Below are 27,079 nucleotides of genomic sequence, written 5' to 3'. Positions count from 1 at the left end.
CGTCCTCTGGTGCCGGTCGCTCGCTTCTTCTCCCCACCCGCTGCTCTGCTCAGTTTGGAGTTCAGGAAAATGGACAGAGCCTGATTTGCGAAATCCAAGGACTTTTTTTTTTAAATAAACGCCTTCCGGTACGGAACAGTAAGGAGGGAGGACTAGAAAGGCGAGCATCCGGCGGAAGTAGCGCGTGTGACACGCTGAGACTAAACCGGAAGTTTCTAGGAATGCGCAGTGAGCCCTTTTCTGCTCGGAGATTATGCTTTATTCTCAAGAGCGAAGCGATGGGCGGCGGTGAGGCAGAATTTCACGCAATAGTAACTTGACGGAGGCGGCGTTTTGGCTGCCGAATAGCCGCTTTTTAAAAGGAATGTTTGGACTGTTTACTTACCAAAAAGAAAGAAACAAAAGCCGGTTTTAATTCGGTGCCTGCTTGTGTTGAGGAGAACTTGGCCATCGAATTCAGTAGGCTTTTTAAAGCGCTTGCCTCAACTCTGCGCCGTTACCCGTAGCAGTTGCTTATGTGACCAGGATACTAGATAGATATGCTGCGAGATACAAGGAAATTGTTACTGGGTCCCCTCAAAGTGGTATGTTTACACAGTGTGGTAAGTCCCCCCCCATCGATTTTTTTTTAACTAGAAAGTATGTTAATAGCCAGTGTTACACAGATAACATTATGTGGACTGTTTTTGCATTTAATTAATTAATTTCTATTTATTAAGCACCTCCCAGAAAATATCTCAAGGTGACATGAACAATAAAAGCAATTAAAAATTCCATTTGTGAACAGCATATGCAATATTTCAATTTCAGATTGAATAAAGATATTTCACTTAAAAGGCTTATTGGAAAATGAAGGTCTTCAGTAGGTGCCAGAAAGAGAATACATAAATAGTGCCTGTCTGATGTGTAATGGAAGGAAGTTACAAAGGGTGCCACCAAACAAAAGGCCCAGTTTCTGTATTGGACAGACCTTCTGATGAGATGGTATCCACAGGAGGTCCTATACTGCAGAGAGCAATGATTAATTGCATATATAAGGGCTGAGGTCACCATAAGATATCCTGGCCCCAAAGTGCATAGGGCTTTGTATACCAAAAACAACACATTGATCTTAGTTTGCTTGCTAATTGGCAGCCAGTGCAATTCCTTCCATAGTAGACATATAATATGGTGCGGCTTCTGGTCCAACCTCAAGGGCAGTTTCACATGCAGCACAATTCAGTAATCCAAACTGGAGGTTACCAGTGCATGGATGATGGCTGTCCTGGCCCACAAACAGCTGTAACTGTGTTATCAGTTGAAGCTGTTAAAACTCAATTATAGCTACTGAGGACACCTGGGCCTTTAGTGCCAGGTGGATCTATGAACCTGCTTTTTCAGGGAGAGTATGTAATTAACCAAGCTTACGAGGTTTTTTTGCTGGATGTTAACATTCTATGTTTGGTTGACCTAGGCTGTATCTGTGACTTATGCTTAAGATATCTAAAACTAGCTAGCTAGTTCTAGCTGGAAAAATCAGCATTGGTCTTCTGACAGTGACATGTATTGTGTAGATAAAATTATTTTGGTGAGGTGTGTTGGCTTTCTCTAATTGTGATTTTCCCTTTTGAAGTGTATGTATTGCAGAAAATCAAGAATTATAGCTGTAAAATGCTTCAAAGGTTCTTTGACTCTTCAGAGAAGTTACAGTTATCCAGCAGGTAATTCCTTCCCTCACTCCCAGCTTACATTTTCTATACATATCTACTATAATATGATAAAAAGGAATGATATGTATTTATGAAAATATGCTTCTGTGCATAACTGTTACATGCCAGTATTATTGCTGCTGTATGTAAAGGTTCTGTATGTGGAATTATTTTTGTAGCTGATAATAGGAACATAGGGAACTGCTTTATACCAAGTCAGACAATCTGTCTAACTTGGTATTGTCTACAGAGTTATCCAGGTTTTCTCATGGGGTTGAGGAGACACCCTTCAGAGTTGACAGTGTTGATAATCACATCAGCCAGAGAAAAAAGTGTGTGTGTGTGTGTGTGTGTGTGAGAGAGAGAGAGAGAAAGAGAGAGAGAGAGAAAGATCCTCATGTTCAGTAGTAGACGCAAGTGCAGGAGGATCTCTGATTGGTACTGATGCTTGTGCTGTGAAACATAACTTCTACTCATTGGAAACATTATAAATGCTCTGGCCGCTTCTCTTTTAACAGGTGAAGTAAAATCTTTGCGCTCTATTATCACTCCACCTGCCTCTAAGTAAGTAATTAATTTTCATATATTCTATTTTTCCTATTTATTTTTTGCCCTTCACACATTGGTATTAGGGTAGGCGACATTAAAATTCAACAGAAAAGAATTCATTCCATAAAACCACAATAAATATTGTACTAAAAAAGGGCTGGGAACCAGGCCAAGCAACTGGAAGTAGCCCTCCAGGTCTCTCTATTTGGCCCTTGCAACTCTCTGTAGGCCAAGCCCCTGTCCAGCCATGCTCCATACTCTCTTTGTGTTTTGTCTGGCTGGAATGTCATTGAACTATAATACCTCTTACTTGCCCAGATGAAGAAATGGGTGTGTACAAACTTCTCTTGACTTCTGCATGGCTGTGGTACAAAAGTAAAGATCAAATCTATTGCTCTGCCTGTTTGTGCCTCTGATCCTACTCACCACTGGAATGCAGCCCCTAGGGTTTAAAGACTGTTCATGTACCGATGAGCAAAGTTATTTTTATGTATTATTTGTAAAGTTATAATTGCCTTAAATACTTGGGTGCTAAATGGGAATTCTTTGCTTTTCTTAAACAGAATCCGCAACATTGGCATCATGGCTCACATAGATGCAGGAAAAACAACTACCACCGAAAGGATGCTGTATTATTCTGGGTACATAAGAAACCTAGGAGGTTAGTTAACAAAATCTGCTACGGTTTAAAATTGGTGTTATCATTCTTATAGAGGGAGAACACATATAAAGTATTGCACCACTCAAGCCTCTGCCCCAGGTTAAGTTGGCTGTCACCTTTCTTGTGCTGGTGCAGACTATTTGTCATTTTATTTTTCCCTTTCTGGGGTCCCTTTTCCAGGGTTCCTGAGTAATAATCCTGGTGCTTTCCCTATGAGGTCTGCTCACTGCCCTGTCCCATGTTTGGCACAGGAAGGGTTTATGGGCATGTCCATGGAGGTTATGGGGCTCTGTTTGCAGGTTTTTTGTTTGTTTGTTTGTTCTTTGTATTTCTGTTCTTTGTGTGTAGGAGGATCTGTTCTGCTTGTTGTATGGGGCTCTGCACTGATACTAAGTTTTCGCTTATGTTATTATTTGCATTTTTAAAATGCAGCCTTGCATACATAAAAAGTGAGGTTTTGACCGTGGCATTAAGGATGAGCTATTTACTTATATTGCCCCTGCCATGATTTTCTTGCAATGCATTCTACCTCTCCCACCTGATGTTTGTCCAGCACCTTGCATGGTTCACCTATCCTTTCAATGGAAAGGACCTCTATTTCCGTTGGTGCAGGAATACTGCTGCCCTTATACAGGGCCATGTATTTGGCATCCTAACCAGCTTTCCCAGTCTTTGACATTAGATAGGAGAACTGGGCCTAAGGCATTTTGTTTTATAGCATTTCCCCCCACGATACATTGCATTCTGATAAAATGAATCAAGAGCTAAGATCATTTTACAGTGGCCAAACTGAAAAAAGCTACATTCTTTTTCTTAATCAGATGTTGATGATGGTGACACAGTCACAGATTTCATGGCACAGGAGCGAGAACGTGGCATTACCATTCAATCTGCTGCTGTAACTTTCGATTGGAAGGGCTACAGAATAAATCTGATAGACACACCAGGTATGTTATTTTGAGTGAGTGAGATAAAGTCAAGGCAATCGTGACCAAGTAACCTCAGATGGCATTGAAAATGTGTAGCTTTGAAAATTTTGATGAAGTCTTGGAAACTTCCACTTTTCAATTAATGTACTTATATAGTGAGTGTAATTTTCCTGGGAATTTCCCCTGTATCATGTCAATTAAAAAGAATAGGAGCTGTGCAAGAATGTAAAAGTTCTCTATCTGCTGGAGAAATTCCTGCTGACTATGGTCAGTTACTATAAAAACCCTCACATCATTAAGTAAGTTGGTTTCATAATGTCACTGGTTAAATCCACAAAGGCCATATGCTTGTTCTTGGATCATCTGTTTGATGCATGTTGTGTTTATAATTTTGTCTGTTTCAGGATCAGAGTCCAGGAAAACTTGGGTAGACATAAGTTTTTAACAGACATTTAAAAGCATTACTGTCTGTGGCTCTTTTCAGAGAGTGGGTGCTATCACCAAGTGATAATCCACTGGACATGGAATGACATGTAGGGTTTTCTTAGGAGATCTTAAGTATCAGTTTGGTCTGTACCATGGGAGGTAGTCTGCTAAGTATCGTTGTGCCAAGTTGTTTAGGACTTTAAATGTCAGCAACAAAACTTTGAACTTAGCTTGGCAGCTAATAGGCAGCCAGTGCAGATCTTTCAACCCACTAAGCACTCTAGTAGCTGCATTTTGCATCAGCTGCAGCTTCTGAACCAGACACAAGGGTAGTTCCACATACAGTGTGTTACGGTAGTGTAATTGCAAGGTTATCAGTGACACAATCTGGCCTTAAATTCCAAGGTACTTCATGTCTTGGTGGATATCAGTGCTGCAGAAGCTTGTTTGGAGTGGATGTGTCTGGTTCTTGATAAATCACGCAGAGGCAAAGTTCATTAGCAAAAGAAGAAATTTTACTAAAGGTTTTCTAACTTCATTACAAAAAAAGAAAAAGAAAACCCCTTCAGAAGGGTTAGAATACAAAATTAAGAATGAGAAACCAGCCCACTGAGCTCACAGATTTATCTGTCTGGTTCAGTGTAACCTTGAGATAACAGAACATAAATCATAATATCTCCAGCTGCCTCAGCAGAAAAGAACAGAACTTTCCAGAATGAACCAGTATTTCCCAGTTTGTGCCCTCAAAGACTTTAGCCACAACAACCAGTGCATGGACCATAGTGGCTACACTTCTGCTCTTTCAGATGAAGTGCAAACCCACCCAGAACTGTTACACAATTCAATTCTAGGAACTTGGAACTACCCATCATAGGATCTCACTCTTATTAGTTATTTTCCATCCCATGGCTGCACCCAAAGACAGTTTAGGACATGCATGGTCTCTCCTGATTCAGATGTTCCAGAGAAATAGATCTGATATTTTCAGCATGCTGGTGACACTTTCCCTCAGATTGCCTAATGGCAGCCCACAACAACTTCATATAAATATTAAATATCACTTGGGACAAAATCCTCCCCTTTGGCACTCTGCAGATCAGTTAACAGAGGGCTGAGGTGTCTCTGGAACTGACCCTGTAAATAGGAGCAAAACCACTGTAAAACGGTGTCCTCCCATTTCACAAAGATGATACGGGAGGAGACAGTGGTCAGCCAGGTCAAAAGCTGCTGAGAGATCCTAGAGAATCAATAGGATCACACGCCTGCTGTTGCTCTCTATTGAAGTTCATCCACCAGGGTGTCCCCAAACCAGGCCTGGGTGCAGACTGGAATGGGTGTAGATCATCAGTTTCATCTAAGAGGGTCTAGTGTGGTTTTAGACTGAGTTCCTATTCATCACAAACCAGTAAAAAGTTATTAGGTGAAGACATGCTGCCTTTCTAATATTGTTAAAGCATTACTATTCTTATGATCTCTGTTACTTCTCTGTGTAAATTGTATGTTAGGTCATGTGGACTTTACAGTGGAGGTGGAACGTTCACTGAGAGTGCTGGATGGCGCAGTGGCTGTATTTGATGCCTCGGCTGGTGTGGAAGTAAGAATGACCACAGTGTGCTGTGACTATACCTCACTTTAGTCCTGTTTCTATAGCCATGATTTTAACTGATGAGAATTTAAGGCCTAATTTTAAGGCTCACTTCCACCAGCAAATGCTTGCCTCACATTATAAGGAGAGCGTATGTCATCAGATGGAGGTAAAGGCAGGACAAGAGCCTTTTGGGGGTGGTTAGTGATCTGCTGCCCATGTGTCAAAGCTGCCCCCATTTCTGCAAAATGCAAGCCCCACAGCTATGAACGTTTATCCTGAGGATCTAATCTGAGGATCCAAAATGGCAGCATCTGCATGATAGCATAAGAAATGCTGTGTTGGACTAGCATTCTTTCTCCAGTAGCAGCCAGTGAGATGCCTCTTGAAGTATGCAAGAAAAGCATGTTCCCTTGTTTGCCCAACAAGTACCGTACCCAGAGGTTTTAATGACATACTGATTTCAGTGACATATATTGCAGATTGACTACAGTTGTTTTTTTAAAAGAGCTCCAGTTCTTTGAAGGTGCCTGCCAGCTGCCACCCAACTCCCCCGCTCCATTCCTCATCCATCTCATTTGTCACTCAGTCTCTTGACTTCTCTACATCTTGTCTCATCTGTTTTACTGCAAACCTTCTGAATAGGAGCCATGCCCATTTTGATGCCTCATACATTGCAAGTGTTAAATAAGTGTTTACACAATTGTAGGTGACAGCAGGCACCCGTTTCGCCGAAAGGATTGACACTTTCCATCTTTGCCTTAGGCTCAGTCTTTGACAGTGTGGAGACAAGCAGACAAGCACCACATTCCACGGATTTGCTTCTTAAACAAGATGGACAAAAATGGAGCAAGGTACTAAGATGTCTATTTCTTACCAGGGTCAGTGAAGCAAGGAAAGGCTGATCGATTGTATTATATTTTAGGGTGATTTCTGATCAAGATTCGTGTGACTTAACAACACATGAACGTTAACTGTGCAGTGGTTGCTTTAATTCCTTTTATGTGAAATTTACAAAAATGCTCACTTGCCTGGTTGCTTGGGATGCTTCCTGGTCATCAGACAGGGTAACTTTACAATATTTGTTTGATTCATCCTTTGATTCTACAAATAACTCAGATATAAGTATGTATGAAATGGTGAGCTTGAAAAAAGAATGGTGTGAATTTAAAAAACCTGGATACTTCCAAGACAGTTTTAAAATATTCAGATAAGGAAGTTAAATGCTTGCAAAATATATACTTAATCTGCATAACTGACACCCTAGTCCTATCATGTTTGTGGAAAATCCCAACTAATGTACATATGGTCCCATCAATTCAGGTCTTCAGAAAGGCTCTAAGGCCCAGTTTGTTTTGAGTTGCTTTTTGTTGGACTGAGATGGGCTTAGCTGTTTTTAAATAGGCTTTGTGTTGGCTGGAATTTTTTTTAAGGTGCTTATGCTGGTTGTTAACTGCATTTGGTTTTATTGTTGTCAGATTCAATTTTGGTATTGTGTTTTATAAGCTGGTTTGTGAAAGTTTGACCTTAACAGGCAACCTAGAAATTTCTTTAAAAGATTGAGCTGCTTGAGATGCAGTGTCTCAAATGTTTATGGCAGCCTGCCTTGCAAACAGGACTCCCTGATGGTGAAAGTGTTAGTCCATTTATGGCCCGGTTTTCCTGTGTGTCTAGCAGCTTCTCACGTGCCAGAGTGGTACATGTGACTGTGTACATGGGCACAATTTCTGCACTGTGACTTTACCTGCTGACGCCAGGTTATCACCTCTATTACTAAATGAGGGTTGGGCAGCAGCTTGTTACTATTAGCCAGTATAGCAAGCTGCTGCCCAACCAGTTGCTGTGGCTGCTGATGCTCAGGCCTAGGTTCTACTTCTTTGTTAGTACAGCTACATGTTGTGGTGGATGTGCTGGGTTTGATGGGCCTTGCTGCTGGTATGAGCCAGGGCTTTGGTTATTAGCATGTGGTTTCTTGCATTCTAACTTAATGAACCATTAGGCTCACAAGTTCATATTATTTAAAGATGAATTCTTTGGTGTGTGGATAAAAAAATCAGACTTTTCAATGAGTTGGGAGGGTTATTGTTGAACTGGAGATTTCCACATTTGGATCCTTTCTCAGATGTTTTGTTTTTTGGCGTGTTTTTAAGCTAAAACACTGCATTTTTATTTAGTTCCCTATCTATGTCTCAGGTGGGGTTTTTTGGTTGGGAGGAGTGACATATTGGATAAAGATAAAGACATGATTTTCTCTCTAACAGTAATAATTTGTCTTTAGTTTCACCTATGCAGTTGAGAGTATCAGGCAGAAGTTGAAGGCTAAGCCTCTGCTTTTACAGGTAATGTAAAACAAACTTTTACTTTTAAACAATTAGCATTAGTTACAAATAATGATGCATTTTAACTTTGGTGTTTCCTTCATACTGCTATGTCTTACTATCTAATTGTGTTTATTTATATTTTTGTTCTCCTTCCCACTGAATCCAGTTGCCAATTGGAGAAGGAAAGAACTTTAGGGGAATAGTTGACGTGGTGACCATGAACCAAATTATTTGGAAATCTGCAACCGAGTTCGATGATGGAAAGAATTTTGAACAGAAACCCTTGGAAGAAACTGATGATCCTGACTTGCTAAGGGATGCCAGGGATGCAAGAAATGCCTTAATAGAACAAGTAAAGTTCTAAAGTAAATATGTTATGAAACAGTTGAGACCTTTGATTAATGCAAATATGTCTGAAAACCAAAACTCAAGTGACTGATACTGTGGGCCATACAAGTTGAGATTCTGATAAAATTGTATATTGGGATGTTTTAAATAACGATACACTAGATACTTTAATTATCATATTTTGTACATTTGACTACTGGGAGAGAAAAAAGTTCTATATTTCCATTTATACACATTGCATTTTAATTTGCAGATTTGTACACTCCTACCCAATTTTGAATTTTGGTTCAATATAAACAATGTTCCCTGTTTAGTTAGTATAAGCAATGTTGTGGTATCTGCAGCCTTGTCATTCTCCTAGGAAAACCTGAACTGCCTGTGGGAGTTTCTTCCCCGCTTTGCCCAACCCTTGTTCTCTCTGTGTTGGAGATAAAGAGGCTAAAAATATAAAAGCAGAATTAGGGAAGTTTATATTTTCACTTTGCTGAATACTCTAAAATTCTATATTTTAAAATTTCATATATTCTTTTACATGCCAATTGGTGATTTGCAGATGGTCAAACAGACATTTGGTGCACTAACTTGAATAGTGTGTAATGGCAGTAGTGTAGATTTTTTCTCTCTCTCTTCATAAGGTTGCAGACCTGGATGATGAATTTGCTGAGCTGGTCCTTGGGGATTTCAGTGAGAATTTTGATGCCTTGCCAGCTGATAAGGTACATGGCTCTGGGGGTTGTTTATTATATGAACTGCATATTATTACAGTTTTATTGTATTTGTACATAACAGGGTAGAGTGCCTTTTTCCTGCATGTGTGAAGCAACCAAATTATTAACGATTGGTAGAGAATGCTAGGATACTGTGGCAAACCTGCAGGAATGTGATTTGGTAAGGGGAGTGATGAGATGGCAGCAGGCAGGGAAGGAAGGAAGACGAGACTAAAGCTGTTGTGAATCAGTAGGTGCGTGACACGTATTGACAGTATTTAGAAATAGTTAATAAAAGGGTACTGCCCCCCTGCAGTTGACTGGATAGTTATCTTCTGCTCCATGTCAGTATTTTAGTCCAGACCAAATATTGATACAAGCCAACATGCAGAGCTGCACAACTAGTTCATTGAGTCCAGGGGAACTTTGAACTGTCAGGCTGTTAACAGTTGCCTGCACCCCTTCCATACAGTCCCATGACTTTTGAAAGTGAGAAAAGTTTCACAAGCAGCTTGGGACAGTGGATGCGGGTAGGGCCCACTGTGCAAATAAAAATAGTTTTTAAAAAGATATTGGGTGCACTTAGGTCTTTGGGCATACCTCGGCAGCACTGAGGTTCATAATGTTAAGCTGCATGTCTTACTGGTATTAAAACATTTATTTATTTTTAATAAGGAAGGCAATTCTTTCTAGAAACTGCATGGTTTTATGGGAAGACCTAATCGTAAAATGTTTTAAAATGATATCCTACTAATATGTTCTGTTTATAATGGTTGAAACAAGAGCAACAAGCCATAAAACCAAATGGTAGCTACAAAGCCATAGAAAGGATAGGGTTTTTTTTTTGTGGGCAGCAATATTATAAACCCTGAGGGTCAAGGGTATATTCAGGAAGGTGCTTGCAGTGCCTGCAAGGTGAAGACTGAGGAATATGGCCAGAAAGCCTGTTCCATAGCACTCATCGGTTGCTTTAATTTTTAGGGTGGCTTAAGAAAAGAATATGCCCTAAAAGAAATTTTCTGAGGTCTTTGATAACTATTACATAATGTATATCAAGCAGAAACCCATAACTTGAGTATTTTTTCATTAGGACCTTGAATAATGTATATGATAAACACCTTATGACCAAAACAAAATGCCATCTAAAGGTGCAACTCAGTTAATGCTTGAGCTGTATACTCTTCCTTTGACTCTTAAGTAGATCATTGTTAAAATTATGAATCTCTGTGCCTCTGCAGCTGCACTCTGCTGTACGAAGAGTAACCCTAGCACAGAAAGCTGTACCTGTGTTCTGTGGAAGTGCACTGAAAAACAAAGGTGTTCAGCCATTATTGGATGGCATCACCAGGTATTTACCTGCACCGGATGAACGCAGCTACGACTTTGTGTGAGTAAGAAGATGATGCGTTTTAATAAGTTTAAGCATGTGTTAGAAAAGCCATGAAAAAGAAACCGTTTATTAGCATCTTATGGGAGATTACAAATAGGCTGGGTTCTTGGGGAGGAGAGAGAGGCTCTAGTGAGGCACAGACCTGGGAAGCATGCACAGACCACACATTGTAAGTAGCAGCTGGTCTGCTGCAATGTGCACTCATAGCCCAGGACTGGGTAATTCCTATGCAGATTCCTAAAAGGATACAGGGTACACAATGCCCCTCATTTTTCTATTAAGCAGTTTTATTTTAGCTCTGCTAAACTAGCACCAATAAAGATTATTCGTATAGCCAGAGAAAATGCCCTATTTCTTATCATCCAAAATATCCATTAATGTTATATTTTTCCTTCACTACTTTTTGCAGGCAGTGGTATAAAGATGACCTGTGTGCTCTAGCATTTAAAGTTATTCATGACAAACAACGTGGGCTGTTGGTTTTCTTCCGTATTTACTCTGGCACAATGAAGCCTCAGTCAGCTGTCTATAATATTAGCAAAAACTGCACGTGAGTAAGAAAGGGGTGAGGAAAGGATTGTGAGTGTAACTGTTCGGATTCCTCAATAGGAGCAGCATTTAATCTAAGCTATTCCTTGCAGGGAGAGAATGAGTCGCCTGCTTCTTCCTTTCGCTGATCAGCAAATAGAAATCTCTTCGCTAACGGCTGGCAATATTGCCCTCACAGTTGGATTGAAACAGGTGAAGAAATATGAATCCCAAACATTTTTGAAAAATTGCGTCAACATTAATGTAGAGAATTACATTTTGCTGATTGCCAATATTACTGGGAAAAAGTGAAACCAATTCTCTAGTGACTTCTTTATTTTTTAATGACATACCGTAAGTTTTTTGTTGGTTCCGTTAGGGAATCTCTCTGCAGCTATAACCTGACTAGCAAAGGGTTCACTTTGTAGTAAGGAACAATGTGTTAAACATCAAAGAAGCTTTTGTCGCAGTTTTTTCAATATGGTTCTCTCTACTGGCAAAGAAAAACAATTAGAGAAGGTGAGTTGAAGCAAAACCAAAAAGTTGCTCTAATTGCTGTCATCCCAAATTGGTTTGTCTTTTGCCTGGGAAAAGACCGCCTTCCACAATTGGCTAATTTTCTGTGCTTTTTAATGATGAAAACCAATTACATGTTGACAAACGGCATGCCATGTGCTTTTTGGCATCCTCCAGAGCGCCACTGGCGACACCATTGTTTCGTCAAAGGCTGCAGCAATGGCTGCAGCTCAACAAGCTGGAAGAAATGTGGGGTCAAAGCACGGTCGAAGCAGCGAAGTTGAGAATCTTATCTTGGCCGGCATTGAGATTCCAGAGCCAGTCTTCTTTTGTACCATAGAGCCGCCTTCCATGGCCAGGCAACCAGGTATGAGGCAATTACTGAAAGTGCTAATAGTGTACTCTTAATTCATATGTAGTCCTGAAGAAATGGAACGTTCTGTGGTTTCTCAATATGCACAATGTGTTCAAGAAGACATATTAAAAAGGGCCAGTATTCTCATTTAGATCCAGGATGGAGGAGGGGATGAATATGCTTTGCCAGTTTATAAAAAGTTCTTTAAAGTACAGTCGTACCTTGCATCTTGAATGGCTTAGTTGCTGAATGTTTTGGTTCCTGAGTGATCGAAAACCGGGAGTATTCTGGTTTTTGAATGTTTTTTTTGGAAGCTGAATGTCTGATGGGGCTTCCACAGCTTCTGATTGGCTGCAGGAGCTTCCTGCAGCCAATCACAAGCCGTGCTTTGGTTTCTGAACATTTTGGAAGTTGAACGGACTTCTGGAACAGATTCCGTTCTACTTCCAAGGGAAGGCTGTATTGACTAAAATGCCTAATTCAGAGTCTAGGACAGAGGTTTCCTAACTTTTCATGCCTGTGACACACATTTTAGACATGTATCATTTCGCGACACAGTAATTTAGTTTTACTAGCAAACTGGAGGTTACATGAACCCCTTTCAAGCCCTGGGAGTGTTCACACAACACACACTGCAACTGGTACACTAATGTGTCGCAACACACACTTTGGAAGGCTCTGGTCTAGGAACAAGTTCTGTACTGCTAATGTGATTGGCAGCTCCCTGTGTGACAAAATATTTCTTGAAATGGATTCAAGGGTTTCAAAACCATCTTACAATGGACTGGGTTTGCCAGTCGATGGACTACGATGCAACATAGGGTTCAAAGGGGACGTGAGGGAGAGAGAAATTATCATTGGAACCATAAGCATTTGAATTATTTTCCTTCCATCACATTGGTGGAATTTTGATCTATCTTTTGTTGGAAGCTAGAATCTTTTAGTACAGCAGTACAGAAACATTAATAGGTTGATTACAGCTAAAGATACTTTAGCTATATTTGGAAGGCTTTGCTATTCCTATATATTGCTATTTACTCCAACCTTTCTTTGATGGAAGGGGAGCAGGAACACAGCAACACAGCTGCCTCTTCCCTCTCCTACCTTTAATTTTCACAGATTATTTCAATCCTCAGCAGAGTCTACTTAAACCCCAATTGTGCTCTTCATACTTGATATATAGTCAATACTTTTATTTTAGATCTAGATAATGCCTTGGCTTGCCTGCAACGTGAGGATCCAAGTTTGAAAGTCAAGATAGATTCAGACACTGGGCAGGTAAGGCCTTTGGTGCCAATTACTAAACTTCTCCCAATATTATAACGTTGATGCTTCCTTGACTGTGTTTTTAATGTATATGGATGCAACAACTATTGTGCTGTCTTAGGCCAATTCAAGTCTGTAGTGTAGATGTATCCTAAGTGCCATGGCTTTCCAATGAGAAACGTTGGGAATTTGTTTTCTGTAACAGTATTATTTTCCCTTCTCATAAATAAGCAGTTCTGCTGCTTCTGTGGAAGCCATTATGATTAAACTGGTTTAAAACCAATTTGGGTTTGTATTACTAAGATGTGATTTAAAAATAGAAACAAAAACGGAGGTTTAACAAGCAAGTATTAGTGTTACAAATTTTACAACTTTACTTTTTATAGCTGTGACCTTTTACCTGTAAACTGCACACAGCTTGACTCAGCACCAGTTTACTTCATTGGGAAGTTGTTTAGATATGTTAAGAGGCCATAAGTTTATAACATGTGATAATATTTCTTTAAACATTGAGAAGAATATAAATGAAGCCACATGAATGCTACCAGTGTAAGGATATTCTGAGGGTTCTTTTGCCTTGTTTTGTGGCATAAAAAACATGTATCTCAAACTGGTAACTTTAATACTGACCTGCATTCTGTTTTAGATTATGAAGCTGTCCTTATTTATTCTGTTTTTAAATCCAGAAAATTTTATAAACTCGTATATTCCCTTTATATTATGTCACTTTTTCACATGCCTTTCATTCTCCAACCCATAGTTCATTTCTGGTTTGCAAATTGAAATTTTGGATTTGCCATATACTTTTCATATACTTTGGAGATCTGTTAACAACAACATCGTTTAAGCTAATCTATTTTGCAGAGTTCTCCCACTATTCTCAGTTGAGTTAAACGAACCAACGTAGGCCGAAGTCACTGAAAAAAGCAATCTGCTTCCTGCTGTGTTGCTGTTCCCCTTGATCTAGGTTTTATTTAATCTCATCTGAATTATCCTTTTTGAAAGAAGATAAAAGTAGCTCACCTCTGTACCCCATGACTTTGATGTAACTGTTAAGAATACTTTCACATTTTTTGCCAGACTATCCTCTGCGGCATGGGAGAGCTGCACATTGAGATAATTCAGGACCGAATCAGACGTGAACATAAACTTGAGACCTATCTGGGACCTCTTCAGATAGCTTACCGAGAAACAATCCAAAACTCTGCTAAGGCTATAGGTAAAGTAACTGTCATCTTGGACCTGCAAGTGAACGACTTAAAATTTTGTTGGCAAGAAGTTCAGTGTGATCTGTGGGATTTCCATTATTTTGTGACAGACACGCTGGACAGAACTGTAGGAGAGAAACGGCACCAGGTGACTGTAGAATTGGGAGTGAGACCGTGGGTGGGAGAAACGTCAGCAACAGCACCCGTCATTGAATATGTGGAGAACATCTGTGACTCGCTCCAGCCAGACCTTCGTGAAGCTATAGCAAACGGAATCCATACATCGTACCTTCAGGGTAAGAGCCACCTCAATCCTTATTTTGAATTTATTAGAATTGTTGTTTTCTGAGTGCCTAGCCCAAGCAAAGACATTTTGTGAAATGGATCCAACAAAATGATCAGAATCTTCCTCCCCATCTGCACCCCACTTGCATGTCCCTACCCCCTTCCTTCTGGGTTTGATTATGAGTTGTTATAAAGAAAATGCTGCAAAAAGTAAGTGTTCTGAAATTTGTATGTAAAAATCTTTTAAGTTTCTTTTTTTAAAACAAATAAACTAAACACATATGGTAGTGTGGCCTGGACTCTGAGCTCTGCAACCCTGATAATTCTGTGAGAGAGATTTTACAGTATGTTTAGCAGTAACCATGGATAAAAGTTGCCTGAGGTAGCTCAATCCAGTTGATGGATGAATCATGGCAGTCAGTTCTGGTTTCTGATCAGAGTTGGTGTTCTCTTGGTGGTGCAACAAGTTAGCACAGCCTGACTAAATATTGAATTCTTCATACCTATTATTTTCCCATTCCATGGGTTAGTAGAAAATTGGAAACTGTAAATTAATGAAAATATATTCCTCTATTTTGTTTGATTACTCAGTTTCTTTCTTTTTAAAGAAAAAGAACAAAGCTTGTGTGTCTGGTGCCGTTTGCCAGGGTTGTCCTTACCTAATGATAGGTAGATTATCATTAGTGATGACTGGGGTGCTTTTACTTTTTCAAGGCTAGTAAGACGACCAAAACAACAGATTCCCTGTCAGTCAGTGTAGACAGCATTGAGCTTGATGACCAATGGCTTAACAATGAGTAATGCAGATTTCTGTGTTCCTGGCTACTATCAGTGTCAACTAAATGTTACGCAGAAATGTCCTTTTCCTAGCTTCCTAAGAAATGTTCATTTGGTGATAATGCATTCTTTGTATGTTTCATGTTGTAGGACCACTGCTGGGGTTTCCAGTTCAAGATGTAGTAGTGACGGTACATGCAGTGACTGTAAACTCTGATACATCTCTGACAATGGTTTCTGCTTGTGTTTCTCGTTGCATGCAAAAGGTATAAGTCCAACTTTCTTTCTGAGGTCATTTGCAGCAGTCTTCATTCAAAGTAACAGAATTACAGAGGGGTTAAACAGAGTCTCCCTTAATGGTTCCCAAATGGTGGTCTGCGGACCCCAGGCGGTCTGTGGCACCATTCACATAACAAAAGCTACCATAGAGATATCAAAACTTTCCAAAGTAGGGGGTCCATGGCTTGGCTTTCGAAAAACAGGGGGTTTGCAGTCCTTAGCTAATTGGGAACCACTGGTATAGTCTGTTGGCGGCATCTTCAGGATCGTAATATGCCCATTTTCAGATGTACAGGAGGCCCACACTTTACATAGGGGCTACATTCCAGGGGTCCATGTGAAAAGGCAAAAATCATGTAAAGTCAGGAAGACCCCTGGAAACCACTGCTCAAGCACCCCTACCTGTCCAGAGCAGGCCTTGTCCCTCCTTGTTTACTGCATCTTTCCCAGAGCCTGCCGAGCAAGGCTTTGCCTGCCACAGAAAGAGTTTTTAAAGCCTTGCTTAGCAGCTTCTGGAGGCTCTTGTAAGATCTCGCACAGCCCCTCCCAATGGTTTCTTCTATTTATTTTTTGATGACACGCACAAGGCTGCAATGGCATAAGTAAATTGCGTGTTAAGTTCCTGGCCTATTGTATATTCAGTTCCATTATTTATTTGCTTTACGTCTGTTGATATTCTCATGCACAACCAGCAAAGGTGTGATTACAAATTAATTATGTGATATGTTAGTGTCATGTATATTGACGACAGTGCTGAATAAGCATTTGCCTTTAAGAATGTTCTTCTTCTGCTTGTTAGGCTCTGAAGAAAGCTGATAAACAAGTGTTGGAGCCTCTCATGAACCTGGAAATAACAGTGGGCAAAGATCACCTTGGTGCCGTACTGGGTGACCTTGCACAGAGAAGAGGCAGCATTCAGGAAATTCAGGGTCGCCAAGACAACCAAGTTGTAATTGCGTCTGTTCCATTGGCTGAAATGATGGTATGTGCGTAAGGTGCTCAAAACGGATGCTGCATATGTATTTTGTTTTGTGTTATCAGGGTGTTTTGCAGCTCTGTTGAACAAAGCAAGGCATGCCTACACTACAAGTGTGAACTTTAACTACTGTTGCTTTTCATGAAAAGTAGGAACCATAATTTTTGATGGTGCTGAGATTTCTGTATAAAGTTGTCTTATTCTGTGGTAGACCGATGGTTATCCATCTTGCTAGTTCATACTGTCCAGTTTGATTGGACTGGAGTTAAACCAGAGCGGGGGCTGCTTTTCTAGGAATTAAACTACTTAATGGTTCCAGTGGAATGATTTTTTAAAAAAAATTAAGGTAGTAGTTGTGTAACCTAGTATGGATCAACTTTCATAAAAGTAATTATTATCTATTGGTTTTTGTTGTAGGGTTATTCAACAGCTTTGCGCTCTTTGACATCTGGCTCTGCAACATTTACATTGGAATTGGCAAGCTACCAAGTGATGAGTCTCCCAGAGCAAGCTGCTCTGCTTAAGAAGAGTGGTTTGCAGTAGTATCAGCATGGAGGAACAAGGAATTGCCTCTAACAAGGCAGCAGTGGATTTTTGTAAGTCTCCTACCATCAAAGCATGTGGCTTCAGTTTAGCATGCACACAGTGGGAGTATCTTGTAAAATACTTGCTAGTTACAAAATTTGAGCAGAGTATTTTCACAGAAGTAGTAAAACAGAAGCAACTACCTCTTCCAGGCTACTGTATTACTGCAGTTGTCTGCTTTCAGTGATTACATAGAACGCTGTGCAATATTTGTGTCTCATTCTGAATACCGTATTTTTCGCTCTATAGGATGTACTTTTCCCCTCCAAAAATTAAGGGGAAATGTGTATGCGTCCTATGGAGCGAATGCAGGCTCCTTGGCTTCAGTGATAGCAACAAGAAGCCTCCGAAGCGCAGAGGGAGTGTTTCTCCATGCTCCGGAGGCTTCACGTTGCTTTCGTTGAAGCCTGGAGAGCAAGAGGGGTTTGGTGCGCACCAACCCCTCTTGCTCTCCAGGCTGCCTGAAGCCTTTGGAGTGCAGCGCGAGTTACCGCTGCGTTCCGGAGGCTTCAGGTTCCTTTTGCTGAAGCCAGGAGAGTCTTGCTCTCCCGGCTTCAGCAAAAGGAACCCAAAGCCTGAGGAGGGCAGCGGGAACTTGCGCTGCGCTGGGAAGGCTTCAGGGATAGCCACGCGCAGCCATGGCACAAGCCAAGACAGTGAGCAGGATCTATCCTGCTCGCTGTCTTGGCTTGTGCCATAGCGCGGCAGGGAGAGGCTGCGAGCAGCCTGTACGCTGCTCTTTGGGGCTGGGGGGGAAATAAGATTTTTTTTCTTGATTTCCCCCTCTAAAAACTAGGTGCACCCTATGGAGCGAAAAATACGGTAATTTACAATGACAAATGTGTATGCTATGTTCCCTACTCAGAGGAACAAGTTCCTTATTATATGCATTCTAAACCCTTGAATTATAGTGTCCTTGCCTCAATAATTCTCCACCCATTTCTTTGGCCCAAGCTTTTAAGTCATGTAGATCAACCCAGCCATCTGCAACAAACACATACGCACAGGTTCCTTTTTCAAATGAGCTACTTTCTCTTAAAAAGTTCAACATTTATTTTTTCCACATCTATAAGAAATTAACCTTCTCTAAATTTCAGCATTTCAAAATGAGAGTGCTCCAGTGCAGTATTCAATAGGAATGTGCAGGTTTTTCTCCCCAAAAGGCACTTCTGGCAATGTCCTCCTACAGAGGTTAGGGGTCTCTTGCTTCGTGCCTGCAGTATCCAGTAAACAAAGGCTGCGCTGCTATTCCACGCCTGTGGGGGAGAGAAGTGTGACTTGCTTTGCCTTTTGAGATTAATAAACTTCCAAGTTTTGATGTAAGAAATCTACACCGATTATTGATGGGATTGTACCTGCTGTACTAGACTGTATTGCTTACCTGAGCATGCGGCAACGATGTTCATTAAGCCTGTTATAAGCATCTTCAATATCAGTTACATTTTTACTGCTCCAGAGTCTCTCCCCAACAGCACTTGCCCGAGGCCTGGAATATGAATATGAATAGAAGACAATTTAAAAAAAAATAAAATCTAATTGAAATATAAATTGGTTACTGTCCATGCAAAATAAAAGTATTTGCAACATGAACGTATGCCAGTACTCCATTTCTTAAAGGGGGGTGGCAGATTGTTTTATCAAGCACACCACGTTACAGCATTGTTCTGTGCAAAATGAGAGCAAAACAGTGAGATGTAATATTAAAAGTGGCACACTAGCTCAGCCTTCCTCAAGCTGGTGGCCTCCAGGACTTTTAAACAACAACTTTAATCATCCCTGCCTATTGACCGTGTTTGCCGGGGCTGATGGGACTTGTAGTCCAAAACATCTGGAGACGCTAGGTTGGAGAAGGCTGCACTAAATTGGGTACTGCAGCTTTGAATTCTGCAATTCAGCTGGTTGATCAGGAACTCAATGCAGGCAGGTGAGGGGGTGGGGCGTCACTCCAAGGAAACCTCACTTTTCTGTTACCAGCTGAGGCTGGTCATTTTGTAAAAAGCAAGAGCCTTGCCATCTTTTTCAGCTGGCCTTTGTACACCCGAGTGCCATGCAGTATCCATGGGTAAGTGGGAACTATGCCAATTACTAATATAGACAGAATTAAGAAGAAGGGAGGAATACAACTTGGGAAAGTAAAGTTTAAAAATCATGATGCAAGCGTAGTTTTGTCAGATGTCAGTATCAATAAGGTTAGATCAAGATGGTTAGCATTTCTGTTGGAAAAAAAAATCAGGTGAGTGATTAACTATACCAGAGTCTTGGTGTGAGATTAGTTGCATCCACATATTCTCCCCAAAGACAGGCTTCTCCACCAAGCACCAACTCTTTCTGGGATTGCCACCCTGTGTTTAAGGAAAAGAAGTATTGGCTTGTGTCTTCCTTTAAAAGCAGGCTCAGTCTGATACAGGTACAGTATTTTACACTTGCAAGTTGAGTATCGTGGAAATAGTCACTAGGTGTTAATTAAATCATACCAAATCTTAATGTCATGACTATTAAAATAAATCCAGATGATTTGAGTTGCAGCCTATACATTATTATTAAAAGCCCATATGACTAAACATAGTAATATTCTTTGTATTTATAAGCTCACTATCTTTTATTTAACTCTACTCCAGTGACAAAGTTCATTCCCCTGCAGCCAGAACTGAAATCAATAAAAAGGAAATAGTTCATTTTTTAAAAAACACCACCACCAATAATTCATCTCCCCTTATTAACAGTATAGAATGCCATCTCCACCAACAAACTGGGGAGATAACTTGGGTGAAAGAAGAGTATGGAGGAGTGTACAGGAATATAATTTTATCATTCATTAAAACTGGGAGTCACAGCAACAAGGCCATGCAACTGGAACCAATGCCTGGATAACGCTCAAAGAAAAAGGAAACCACAAACCAAGGAAGTCTAGTGGCTCCACGCTGTAGTATTTCTTCCAGTCCTGGCCGTAACTAATGAGGTCTAGGTACCATGGTGCTGCCAGGATGGCGCTGTGCCCCGCTTTGGTTACTCTTCTTAACTCTTCTTTATACAAGGTCCCAATCCACACTTCAACTATTGTGTCTGACTGTAGCTGAAGACATCAAAAACATAGCGTTCAGACAACATGAAAACAATCTGTTCAGCTACAGGCATCTCCTCCAAAGCATATGCAGATAGTAGCATGCCAGCTTATGTGATACGGTTATGTGGAAACTAACATCACTCATATCGAGTCCCATTGGGATTTGTCCACATATTGGTGTGACATCAACTTGTTCCATGGTAATTATAGCATCTTTGCAATTACCCGTGACAAGATTTCAAAGAAGCCTCTTAGAAATCCTAATATGTGGACGCTCAACCTGAAGCTACTTTAACCTGAGGTATGACTGTATACAGATGGCTGAGACAGGGCTGTCAAGCCTGGAGGAGGTCAAGGCAGGAATACAAGCAGGTGATCAAACCACTTGCACTGCTGCTTTGCTCAACCCCTCCTCCCTACCAACAACTTAAAGTACTGTGGAAAAGAAGGCTGGCAAGCTGGTAGGCTAAACAGAAAGACTCATGTAAGAGATGAGAATCCACAGCAATTTAGTGTTGCATGTTCCACTTGTGTGACTGGTTTGCCAAGAGCATTTAGTTATGCTAAGATGAAATGGTGAAAGAAACTTAACTGGTACTGCCTAAAATAATTAACATAAAAACAGCAGGCTTAGAGACAGTCTGCCTTTTTAAGGGTTGCTTTGGCATATTAGGGACGCAGGTGGCGCTGTGGGTTAAAGCCTCAGCGCCTAGGACTTGCCGATCGAAAGGTCGGCGGTTCGAATCCCTGCGGCGGGGTGCGCTCCCGCTGCTCAGTCCCAGCACCTGCCAACCTAGCAGTTCGAAAGCACCTCCGGGTGCAAGTAGATAAATAGGGACCGCTTACCAGCGGGAAGGTAAACGGCGTTTCCGTGTGCGGCTCTGGCTCGCCAGAGCAGCGATGTCACGCTGGCCACGTGACCCGGAAGTGTCTCCAGACAGCGCTGGCCCCTGGCCTCTTGAGTGAGATGGGCGCACAACCCCAGAGTCTGTCAAGCCTGGCCCGTGCGGGCAGGGGTACCTTTACCTTTACCTTACCTTGGCATATTAAGTTCTACAAGACTGATGCAATTTTAGAAAGGCATAAGCTATGAGACAGCCACATACGGTATGTCACCTTTCCAGCATCATATTATATGTACTTTTGAAATATACAGGACAGTCACATTTCTATTGCATTTGACTTATAATGTATTTGCTTCTTATATTGCCTTGGTGAAATTGATCCTTAGATCAGATCACACAATTCTGAAAGGCTTAAACATTTCAGATAGTGCTACAGGTGTCTTCTGGGTTTCTCTAGCACATGAAAAGCAAGTTTTCGCAGAACAGCACAAATCATCTCTCAGTCCTTACCTTTGCTCCATGATCAAAGACTTCCTGCCACACTATGGATTTCTTGTTCAGAGAAGACACCAACTCCAATATTCTAGTAGAAATAATATTTTAAAGATGTTATATACTTGCTATTTACTTGTTTCATTTACACCCCTTATTTCAGCCATGATTGGCTCCAAATGATTAAGAACAGCAAGTTAGTAGCACTAATTGTGGCTGTGATCTACTTTAAAACATGCAAGGACATGGTTTACTAAACCATGGCTTACTAAACCATGGTTTAGGCATTGTGTGCAAACAGCCAATAAGCAGGCTCTTGCCTGAAAGAGAAACTCACTTCTCAACATAGTGGGATTCCAGTTTAGCATACGTAAACCAGACCCCTTGCTTCTTCATGAATTCTTGTATATCAGGATTGGACCTCCTATAAGGGAAGAGAGAAAACACAATTATGCTTCTTGCCAAGATCAGCAGCATACTACAGAAGTACCAATGGGATTTTGGACCAAGACTTACTAGGAAATAACATGTTACCCACTGACCACCAGAATCCTCCAGTATGCATTCATTCAGAACTCTCACCCCCTTATGAATACGAAATATCTGGCAGAGGATGGCCACAGACAATGGCTTTACTGAAGGAAAAATAAACAATAACTAAATGATTACTATTTATTAAATTTGTTAGTTGCTTTATCTTACCCAGGACAACCCAAAGCAACTTACAACCAACCAGACAGATGAAAAACCCCACACAGATACATTAAAAAAGGAATGCATTAAAAAACATCCTGCCCACTTCTAAAAACCCAGATAGTTAAAGGCCAAAGGCCTGGTAATAGAGGACAGATTTTGCCTGGCACCTAAAGATATATAAGAATGGTGCCAGGAAAGCCATTCCACAAACAGGGAGCCATTGCGGAAAATGCCTGTTCTCATGTTGCCACCCTCTGGACCTCCCATGGCGGGGGCACACAAAAAAGGGACTCAGAAGATGAGCACAGGGACTGGGTCAGTTCATATGGGGAGAGGTGGCCCTTGAGTGACCCTGCATCTCCACGATAGATGAGCAAGAGGAACAAAAACCAAGTAATTCAGATAAAGTCAGCTTATGATGAGATTTTGTAACTTGCATAGGATAATAAATACACGGAGGCAGGCTGATCAGTGGTTGTAAGCCATGGTCATGGCCAAATTTGTGACCCAACAACTAAGACAGTCTACCTGACAGGTACGGCAACCTATTTGTGCTTGCAGTACCAGGTAGGCTCCAAAAGACAGAGAAGGGGGCGGGCAGCAGCGTTTATCACTCAGCAGACACCTGGCTGTGTTTTGCTTTATGCCTGCTGTGCTTTAACCAAACACTGAAGCTGTTCTCTCTGTTAAGACTTGATGCTGCTCTTCCCAGCATCTATCAAATGCTAGCAAGTCCCTACTTAATGAAGTGATCCAAACTACTGGCTCTGAAAAGGCTCTTGAACTAAATGAGCAGTAGTTCACCTCTTGCCAGGGGCTTCATCTGGCTGCCTGGGCAATTTATTTTTCTGGCCCCCCGAGACAGCAGCAGCAGCAAAATGAAAGGTTAAATCAAACAAAGCCTTGGCTTGGGTGGAGAGGCTTAAACCTCTCCCCTCCCAGCCCAACTGTTTAAGGGATTATCCTCTCCCCAATAATCAAATGAACCATTAGATGAGCAGGGGAAGGGGCAATCACCTCCTCCTCCCCTTCAGCTGGTTTGCAATTTTGGCCACGCCCACCAATGACATGCAGCTCCTGGAGGGCTGCTCAATGATGAATTTGCTCTTGGGGTAAAAATGAGTATCAACCCCCCTGAGCTACGTGGACCAGTAGTCTGCTCCAGTTTTGCAATTCTTCCGCTTTCAACAGTATGCACAGAAGTTCTAAGCTAGCCAGAAGCCATGTAGGGCTGCCTTGTGCAAAGTCTTTCCCCAATCTGCTAGCCACACCCAGACCAGGATTCAGTTCATCCAAAGTGAGCCACTGGCAAGTCCCACTACAGTGGTACCTTGGGTTACATACGCTTCAGGTTACAGACTCTGTTAACCCAGAAATAGTGCTTTAGGTTAAGAACTTTGCTTCAGGATGAGAACAGAAATCATGCTCCGGCGGCGTGGCGGCAGCGGGAGGCCCCATTAGCTAAAGTGGTGCTTCAGGTTAAGAACAGTTTCAGGTTAAGAACGGACCTCCGGAATGAATTAAGTACTTAACCCCAGGTACCACTGTATGTACAATCAGCTGCACCCCTCCCCTTTATTGTACAACACTATTGTACAACCTTCCGCTTTGTCTAACAAGCCACGAGCTTGGAGGAACGTGAACCCCAACCTAGTGCAAAGGGCTACAGTCTGGTGGGGGGTGGGGGTGGGAGAGCCACACTTGAAGGGCTTGAAGGATCCTTGCCTATCCTATTACCTTTCCTGTCACAGTTTCCAACTCAACAGATTTCAGGTGAATAAGCAATGTAGACTCTTCATGTTATACCGTACCAACAAGTGAAGTCCACTTCGTCTCCTCCCAAGTGGATATAATCATCCGGAAATACACTGCCAATTTCTTTGAATAATTTAGCCATGAAATCATATGTTGTATTCAAAATGGGGTTTATAGGCCCGTAAGACCCACTCGGATGTGCTCCACTGTAGCATGGTGTGAGGATGTCTTTTTGGCCTAAAATAAAATACATCAAAACAAGATTAGCATTGAAAGGTGCATTTGTTGTTGTTGCACCATATAAAGTTGCATTCTTATGCTTGTTTTAAAAACAATTCCAAGAACTTAAATACATGGGGTCCCCCCCAAAAAAAAATATGGTCAAGAACACATTGTTTTTTAAGCTTTTAAAAATTTCAGCGTTCTATAGAAGATCAGATTCTGAAAAGTATGGACCAGTAGTCACAAGAGGTTTGCATTCACTTGCCAGATTTGTCATTTTACTCCAGATTAGCACTTTGTTTCACATTCCGGGCTACTGAACATTTTGTTTCCCTACTAAATACTCCCCCACCCTGCCCCCATTTCCTATGATTTTATTATTGGCATTGTTAGAAATGTTGTCTATACTAGGAACATCGAAAGCTGCCTTATCCTAAGGCAGACCACTGGTCAATTTATCTAAGTATTGTCTGCATTGACCAGCTATGAGTTTACAATACTATTTTACTAGATGCCAGAACAAAAATAAAAAGAACTGATCAGCAATATAGTACAAAGGCAGATTTAGCACAACAACAACGTTAAGTTCAACCCACTTCTAGGTTATATATTTAAAGGCCAATCTTAAAAACCCTGAAACATATAGTTAAGCTATATGTAGCATGGTGGAAACTGAACTGATTTTGGAATTAAATTACACTTTGCAATAAATCTGTACTTGCACTCAGTTGTTTTTCCTTTCTTCATAATGGGAGGGTGAAATCCTTCGGCTGGACTACTTCCTATAGTAAGTTCAATACCCCACCTTTTGTTACTAAATGGTGCTGAAGGCAGTTAATAATAATTCAAATACAATAAAAATTAATATGATAGCAATAATAGAAGCATCTTGAAAATAAGAACAAAGTGGGTAAAATAAAATAAAATGAAAAAACATAAATGCACCCAACTAAAGCCAGTTCCTACATGTTTACAGTATCAATAGCATTTCAGAATAATATGCATCTTACCTTTCCTCCAACTTTGGGTATGTCCTGGACTGTCAAATTCCGGGATAATTCGAATCCCCCGTAACCGAGCATACTCTATCACCAGACGGATGTCAGCGGGAGTGTAAACATGATTGTATGAATAGGCCCCCTGTGAAAATGTCCACACTTGTCGTTCTTTTACAATGTGATGCCAAGAATATGCCAGTAAGGCTGAAGAGCCAATTACACTTGACAGGGTCGTGTTACAGCACCCAAGGACTACTGGCAGTATAGTCTAGCTTTTGAGCAGTTTCAGTGTCCCCATCTGGGGGATAAGTCTGCACTTTTGCAAATGCAGTCTGAAATAAAGTTGCAGCTGGTATTGGCCAGAGTGTTGTTGTTCCAAGGCTGGATAATGTTGTACAAAGGCCTGGGTGACAACTGGTTCAAAATAGTAGCCCATGCCAGTATATTATATAAAGCAAACAAAGCAAAAGCGGGAATCACCAAGACTATTTGGTTATTTAACCTGAACTGTTGTCCCCTGGGGAAAACAGGATACTGGATTAGGTGGGCCTTCAATCTGATGTAAAAGGGCTCCACTTATGTTCTTAAGGTTTAGGAGGTGGTACCAACCATGGGGGAAAGTAGCTAGGTGACTGAACACTCTGAAATATATATATAGTAATTTTACTATATATATATTTCAGATTGTTCAGTCACCTAGCCCACTTTCTTCATTTCCTTTCTTTTTCATTCTTTCTTGTGTTGTGTTGTGTTGTCCTGTCTTTTCTCCGCCATTTTAAATTTCCCAAAGGAAATGAATCTTAAAAATCAGCAGCCCATTACAGTGGTGTTCTTGGAGCCAGGCTGTAAAGTGCCGAGCTGCTAGGGAGCCAGAGGCAGCGATCTGACTCCCCCAGATGTGCCTTCCATGCTTTCAGTGTTTCACTGACTCTTTGTTGCATCTGTTCCAACAGACTTAACATGGTCGCCTCTCAGAAAGGTGCAACAATGCTATTCCAGTGAACCGTCTGCGCCAAGAACCTTCTCATTTTCCCACTGACTGGGAGCCATTGGCCCTCCAGAAGCTGTTGAGAGAACAACTCCTTTCATCCCTGAGCATTGGTAATGCTGGATAGGACTGATTGGGTTTGAAGCCCAAAAATATCCAGGGAGCCACAGGTTCCTCTTCCTTGTATTATGGCTTTTAAACAGCAACTAATACAACGTAATAGACTCATGTATGGAAAAGGCTATTTATTAAAATAACAATAAATTTATTGGGCACTAAATTTTCAGAATGTTCTACAGGACCATTTACTTACCTGGCGACTCAGTTCAGGAAATGTGATACTTTGATAAGGAAAGGAAGGGTCGTCTACAATGTGCCAATGCAGGACATTGAACTTGTTAAATGCCATAGCATCCTAAGAGAAAAACACGATGGTGTTTCAGTTAGGTATCCTGCATGGAGAGGCAAGTCATTTCTAAAGAGGGATTTTTACATAGCACTTAGCAAAGTCCCCCCCCCCCCCCATAACTGTGTTCTTCAGTACCATAAATTAAGGCTGCCATACTTCCAAACAATACTGGGATTTCAAAGGCGGAAGTGACATCCTGCCGGCTGTTTATCCTGTATCTTCAGGAAGTAA

The 27,079-nt window shown here is 41.2% G+C and overlaps 3 protein-coding genes across 6 annotated transcripts in view; 1 reads left to right on the top strand and 2 right to left on the bottom strand.

Moving 5' to 3' along the window:
* Positions 1 to 27,079, bottom strand: part of NSA2 (NSA2 ribosome biogenesis factor) — a 352,088-nt gene that overhangs the window by 5,086 nt on the left and 319,923 nt on the right. The window lies entirely within an intron of this gene.
* Positions 185 to 26,725, top strand: GFM2 (GTP dependent ribosome recycling factor mitochondrial 2). Of its 4 annotated transcripts, none has more exons than XM_083703202.1 (21): positions 185 to 602; positions 1,613 to 1,700; positions 2,207 to 2,252; positions 2,801 to 2,898; positions 3,720 to 3,845; positions 5,759 to 5,847; positions 6,604 to 6,692; positions 8,117 to 8,177; positions 8,326 to 8,511; positions 9,143 to 9,223; positions 10,453 to 10,601; positions 11,014 to 11,154; positions 11,246 to 11,345; positions 11,826 to 12,015; positions 13,205 to 13,281; positions 14,350 to 14,488; positions 14,588 to 14,773; positions 15,690 to 15,805; positions 16,618 to 16,800; positions 17,212 to 17,390; positions 26,405 to 26,725. In XM_083703202.1, the coding sequence occupies exons 1-20, from the start codon at positions 540 to 542 to the stop codon at positions 17,335 to 17,337; spliced, it is 2,334 nt and encodes a 777-aa protein (XP_083559328.1). In that variant the 5' UTR covers positions 185 to 539; the 3' UTR covers positions 17,338 to 17,390; positions 26,405 to 26,725. The 4 variants fall into 4 exon arrangements, with proteins under 4 accessions (XP_083559328.1, XP_083559327.1, XP_083559330.1 ...); XM_083703201.1 differs by lacking the exon at positions 26,405 to 26,725 and adding an exon at positions 18,477 to 18,969 and having other exon boundaries at positions 204 to 602; XM_083703204.1 differs by having other exon boundaries at positions 211 to 584.
* HEXB (hexosaminidase subunit beta) overlaps positions 18,392 to 27,079 on the bottom strand; it is a 21,183-nt gene continuing 12,495 nt past the window's right edge. The window contains exons 6-14 of the mRNA XM_083703229.1: positions 26,753 to 26,854; positions 25,464 to 25,593; positions 24,288 to 24,468; positions 22,118 to 22,204; positions 21,799 to 21,871; positions 20,278 to 20,452; positions 19,631 to 19,721; positions 18,761 to 18,865; positions 18,392 to 18,635 (exon numbers count right to left, since the gene is read on the bottom strand). Coding sequence (XP_083559355.1) covers positions 18,572 to 18,635; positions 18,761 to 18,865; positions 19,631 to 19,721; positions 20,278 to 20,452; positions 21,799 to 21,871; positions 22,118 to 22,204; positions 24,288 to 24,468; positions 25,464 to 25,593; positions 26,753 to 26,854 — 1,008 coding nt within the window. The 3' untranslated portion in view covers positions 18,392 to 18,571. The remainder of the gene's footprint in view (positions 18,636 to 18,760; positions 18,866 to 19,630; positions 19,722 to 20,277; positions 20,453 to 21,798; positions 21,872 to 22,117; positions 22,205 to 24,287; positions 24,469 to 25,463; positions 25,594 to 26,752; positions 26,855 to 27,079) is intronic.

This window comes from Podarcis gaigeae, assembly GCF_964106915.1.
Source record: "Podarcis gaigeae genome assembly, chromosome: 11".
Taxonomy (NCBI): Eukaryota; Metazoa; Chordata; class Lepidosauria; order Squamata; family Lacertidae; genus Podarcis; species Podarcis gaigeae.
Note: the sequence above shows the minus strand (reverse complement) of the source record. Positions and strands in the feature narration are given on the sequence as shown.